The sequence below is a fragment of the Alligator sinensis genome, unplaced genomic scaffold (assembly GCF_000455745.1).
Source record: "Alligator sinensis unplaced genomic scaffold, ASM45574v1 scaffold1255_1, whole genome shotgun sequence".
NCBI lineage: Eukaryota > Metazoa > Chordata > Crocodylia > Alligatoridae > Alligator > Alligator sinensis.
The window spans coordinates 122,843-128,512 of record NW_005843120.1 but is presented as its reverse complement, the minus strand read 5'-3'; the positions used below and the strand labels follow the sequence as shown (position 1 = coordinate 128,512).

Here is a 5,670-nt window from a genome sequence, read left to right as displayed (position 1 = left end):
CATGCCAGAATCTGATCAGCAAGCAAAAGTCTAACTCTGGTCTAGTGTAATCTGCTGCTGTAACTCGGCAAAACTTCACTCAGGTCAATGGAGCTGCATTTACTGTCAGTAGTGCGAAAACTCAGACTCTATAGTAGTCTTCAAGTGCAGTGTCGTTAAATTTATACTCTTTAGTCGGAGAACAGGCAGGATTTGAAAGCTGCATTCATTCAGTGCCATGATCTGGACTGGAAAGTTGATCTTGCAAGGGTAAAGTGGTCTTCATCTGCTATGTCTGTTCCTTCATTGGTTTCTTTGCCAAGACTGACGGGGCCCGTTGGACCAAATCCCAAGAACGGGGTCCCCTAACAGCTACTAACGGTAATTTTAGAGGAGTGAGCTTGATTTGACTGAATGGGAAAGTAACATACTAAACGCTAATCCATCTCTTTGAGGCTTCAGGAAGAGGAAGTCCTAGGATGGGTATTATTTATATCCCACCATCATTATTGTTTTTCTGAGTTGAGTGCGAAAAGGGGTCCAAAGCTCTCTTAGTACCCGCAACAGACTGTTAGTATGATTAAGGCTATATGACTAAGGACTGAGGGAAAATCAGCATCATGGCTCAAAGCAGAGTGGTGTGGTTGTTTGTGAACTGTAGTGTTCTTGTATCTTTGATGTAAAAAAGCTTGTAAAAAATCCTGTTTCAAGGAATGTTAGATGGCCAGCTATGGGCACATCAATTGCAGGAGAGTGAAGTGCTGCATGACACTGTCCAGGATTGCAACATATGTGTGCGTGCATGTGTTCACACACACAAGTGTTCATATATGTAGAAGGAGAAGTGGGAACTTTTCCCTATCATGTCCCTGGAGAGAGGCATGAACATCTGTACAGGTATTTCTCGACTCAGGCAGACTAACTAGCTAAGTAACGTTAACTTCAGTGAAAACAGGAACCACTTTTAGGCCCAGACTTTGCTGGCTAAATTTGAATTTCCTTCTAAGTAGTCAAATTGAAAAGCCAGCATACCCAGCTTTCCCTTTTATTTGCTGACCTCAAACACAAAAGGCTCAAGTATCTGTTTCAAGTTTATCCACATGTGTATATGCTATATAGTAGGGTAGCACCTATGGGTGCCCCTAGAGAGTAGGGTCATACTGTGAGAGACTCTGTGAAAACAGTAATACAGTCCATAGCTTGAAGATCTCAAAATGGAAAGACCAACACAGTAAGAAGGGAAACAGGCACAGAGAAATAAATGTTCTTGTCCAAAAACCAGTGGGAATTGAACTTCATAGGCCCAGTCCAAGGATCTGTGTTGGAATGTAACATATCAAGCTTGTGATTGGGATCAGGATGTCCTTAAATCCTAGAAGCATCCCTGTCCTTCTAACACTTGCCCAGATGTACATCCTCACTGCGGGTGTGCCTGCGCCTCCAGCATTCAAGCTTTCTGCCATAGCAGTATCCATGCAATAGGTAAGCCGTGGTCTTGCTGTTCTTTGTGTTCTGTGCCCAGGGTGTAAAGGGAGGGGTGCATGTCCTGCTCCATACCTCTTGACCACCTTGCCAATTAGCTTGTATTTTTGTGGTCTGCAAACTCCTTAAAGCCTTTTTAGGAGAGATTTTGTGTTCCTCTTATGTATTTTGTCCTGTTTCCATAAAGAGGAGGTTTTTCTTTCTTTTTTTCTCTCCTCTCTTCTTTTTGTTGGAGCTCTGTCATTTTTCCAGCATTGGTGGCTAGACAAAAAGGCCCATCTTTAGGGGCCATTTTTCCCTTTTATCTTCCTTGCCTCTCCCTTACCTTGAGGTCGAGAGAGAGAAATCCTGGACCTTACTGAACTGACATTATGGCTTCTCCCTAATCCCTGGAATTAAAACAGCATCCATCCTATGATAGTGTCTATAGTCAGTGGACATGTTGAATGTCTGTACTGTTTGAGAGAATCTTACATTCTTAGGAAGTGCTTCCTATGCAGGTCTCTTATCCCCTGGACCAGAAAGGAGTGAGACCAGACTCCATTAGACCTCCAGCATAAATCTACAGCCTCACTCTAAAATCCTGCGACCCATGACCCTGCTAGGTGCTGGGTATAAAGCACCATCTCCTGAAAGAGACCTTCCAAGTTCTTGCTCTGGAAAAGCCTGAAAAAAAGTCACAGATCTAAGGAGAAGTCATTGCATGGTTGTTGTGAAGAGCTTAGCCCAGGACAAGGTTCTTATAGCAACCCTGATCACTACAATAGTGGATTGCTGGTTTAATATTAGAGTAATGATGGCTCCCCTCCCTTCTTTATCTAGTGGTGAGGAACAGACTTATTTTGTGTTTTTAAATGACTGAATACAGAAACATGCATGTGAACTATGGTCTTACTGCATTAAAAGTTGGCTAAGCAGGTTAATAGTCTTTTTCCATTTAAGAGCTGAGGCTCAATACATTTAGTACCCGATATATTTTACAGTAAAAACACTGCTTCATCAGATCTGTTTCTCCTGCAAACAAAAAAAGGTGAGGTATGTGATTAAGGTTGTAGTGTTTTATTTTAATCTTCAGAAAACAGATTCTGTTCATACAGTTTTACATTTTAAAGACAGAGGTCATCAGCTGAGTGGTAGTTTCACAAGGTCTTGCTTTGAAAAGACCAATGTATAATCTTACAAGAAAAATAATTAGGCAGCAATATATCTGGAAACGTGAGTGTTACTGAAACAACACCAATAGTTTGAGAATGACCGATAGCCTGTATTCAGGCTTAGTCTAAGTTCAGCTTTTAACACCTCTCTTACTCAAGTTTTTTACTCAGATGTCAGTCTTCCTGGCTGTGCTCAAATGTACTCTTGTCACGCGAGAGAACTGGAAGTCGTCAGTTTGCTATATTTCCAGGATGGACTGACTACATTCAGGAGATGACATTTTGTTTTTAGCTTTATTAATACAACCATATCAATAAACTGACTGGCTCATCTCAAATCCAGAACAAACTAAATTGAGATGACTGATGAAAGATGGTAGCTGAAATAAGCCATCTCTAACATCCTAGGCATACAAAGGTACTGGGTGAGAGGCACTTAAAGGGGAAAAAAGGCTAAATGCATTTCTGTGGCAACACTTGTTCTGGAAATTAACACCTGGACATAGGCAAAATATCCACTAGTACCAATAAAGTACCCAATAATGACTCATCCAGCATCTTTTTAACGTTTAGGCTAAGCGTTACACGCCGTAACCTGACAGTGCAAGTATCCTGGGAGGTTTTTGTCCAACTGCTTCAGTATTAGAATACAAGGAGTTGTAATTGATACTATGTTCCAAAAATACATAGTGATTACCATTCACAGAGTTTGACACATTCTTGATCCCATTTAGTCAATTTGAAAGGTTGTACCCGGTACATTTAAGCTTCAGTATTTTTCTTTGAAATTAAGCAAAGAAACAACGACCTCTCCATCTGGAATCATTACAGAACACCCTAGGTTCAGAAAAGAAAAAGGCCTCTGGCAGTAAGACTTGAGAGAATTAATGATTTGGTACTCAGAAGCGGACACAAAATCTAAAGTTACTGGTATACATTCTTGTGCAAGGTTTGCCCTAATGAGCTACTCTTAATTTAATAGGTTATTTCTATGTTAAATACTGCTTTACAGTCTAGACTATTTCATTAAAAACTGAACTCTATATTCAAAATTGTGCTTGTCTATTCCCATTTATCTGCATCAGGATAAATGCTCTCAGATGTTCACCACACCTAGAGGTGAAAATGCACTTGTGATGAGTGACTGGATCACCACTTGTCTCTCTCAGAAAGATGTGCGTATATCCACTGAATTTCACTGATAGTTTAGAGAGAGAGAGAGAGAGCGCATCTGCCTAACAGACTACAGTGAGGTGGCGGGACGAGTTAGATTCTTCACAAGAGGAACAAAGACGTTGCTTACTAGTAGTTTATTCCTCAAGCATGTCCATATGTATATTCTCAACTTTGCTATACGGCTCCTCTGGCACTGAACTGTGGAATTTTTCTAGTGAGCAGTGTCTGTCATATTCATTTCCCTCTCCCTCAGATGTGCCATATCTCAGAAGGAAAATAGGCAGAGGCCACCTGAAAATTAAATTTTCAGAACTCACCACCCCTGTTGTGGCTATTTTTATGTAGAAAGAAGAAACACCTAATCAGACCAGTTTGGCAGACGTACACAGGTTACCTGCAGAAAAGTTTTACAGAACTCTGTATGAAATATCTGCAGGTAGCACTTAGGGTTAAACTTAAGATGACAAATTCATTTGCAACGTTACTTTTCTTTTCTTCATATATATACAGCTTAGATGTGAAATGGCCGACAATGTTATTCTTTCTTCTCATCATCACAATTTTAGAGTCCTACTATGGAGTATATCTCAGAACAAAATGTCTGAAAATACATTTTAGAAGGCTATAAATAAAGGAAACAGATGTGACCAGTATCCTGAATGCCTGGTATCCACCATTTTCTGTCTACGTATTGTGCGGCTGCAATTCACTTTTCGAGAGTTTCTTTTTAATGTGTTTCCAGTGCTCATACTTTAAAGTCTTTCAAAATATCAGATGAAGGATTTCATCCCATACAATGGCCACAAATACTGTGCCTGAAAAGAGAATACAACCCTTCAGTAAATATGGTTAAGAAATGTACAGTAGTGAAAGTATCCAGAAAATGTTGCAGAGTGTAAGGTACAGTGGAGACTAATGAGAATACTAAATTTTAGGAAACGACAGACAAATGTATTGTTTAAAAAAGCAGGAAACCATGTTTGCCTTGAGATTTCACAAAATACATTATGTTCATGGTGTTGGGTCCCACAAACCTTTTATTCACTTGTGACTCAATGTTTTGGCATTGAGTGAAGGGCTCTACTGATTAGCACCATCTCCTTAAGGCAGGGGCGGGCAATTATTTTGGGTGGAGGGCCACTTACCTAGTTTTGGCAGGCTGTTGAGGGCTGCATGGGTAGACCCGCCCCTTGACAGGTGCCCCGCCTTCTGGTCACCACCTTGGGACCAATGTCTCAGGACCAGCACCGATGGGGCCCAGAGTGGGGCACAGGCCGGCAGGGGTCTGTGGAGCCGGGCTGGGCTGCACCAGCAGGGAGTCGGTAGCTGGCCCGGCTCCACAGCGCCTCTGCCAGCCGGGCCCCTGCGCTCCTGCCACCCTGCTCTGGGCCCCACCAGCACTGGCCCTGGGACACTGGTGCGGGCCCTGTGCTCCCGCTGGCTCCCCGCCCGCTCACACCCAGTGCCCCCCCAGCCCCGCAGTACAGGCTGGGGGCAGCGCACAGCCCTGATCCCCTGCTTCCCGGCACAGAAGCAGCTGGTGCTGAGCGTGGGGAAGTGGCCCCTCGCCCGCCCCATGGCCAGCACTCCCTGCTGCAGGTGCTTGCAGCCCACATGGGTCTGTCTGGAGCAGGCACAGGCAGCCTCATGCGGGCTGCAGGTGGCTGCAGCATGGGGCACTGGCCATGGGACTGGTGAGGGGCCAATTTTCTCCATGCTCAGCACCAGCTTGTAATCCACCCCACTGCCAGCCTGGCAATGGGGCGGGTTACAAGGCTGTGCTGAGCGTGGGGGGGAGAAAGCAGCTCCTCCCCGCCCCATGCCCAACACCCCATGCTGCAGCAGCTTTCAGCCTTCGTCGGGCTGCCTGTGCCCCCTG

General features: G+C 43.9%; 1 protein-coding gene across 1 annotated transcript in view; it reads right to left on the bottom strand.

Moving 5' to 3' along the window:
- Nucleotides 1-2,449: 2,449 nt before the first annotated feature.
- Nucleotides 2,450-5,670, bottom strand: part of AQP11 (aquaporin 11) — a gene marked incomplete at its 5' end in the record, with an annotated part of 14,127 nt that continues 10,906 nt past the window's right edge. The window contains one exon of the mRNA XM_006037473.3: nt 2,450-4,606. Coding sequence (XP_006037535.3) covers nt 4,554-4,606 — 53 coding nt within the window. The remainder of the gene's footprint in view (nt 4,607-5,670) is intronic.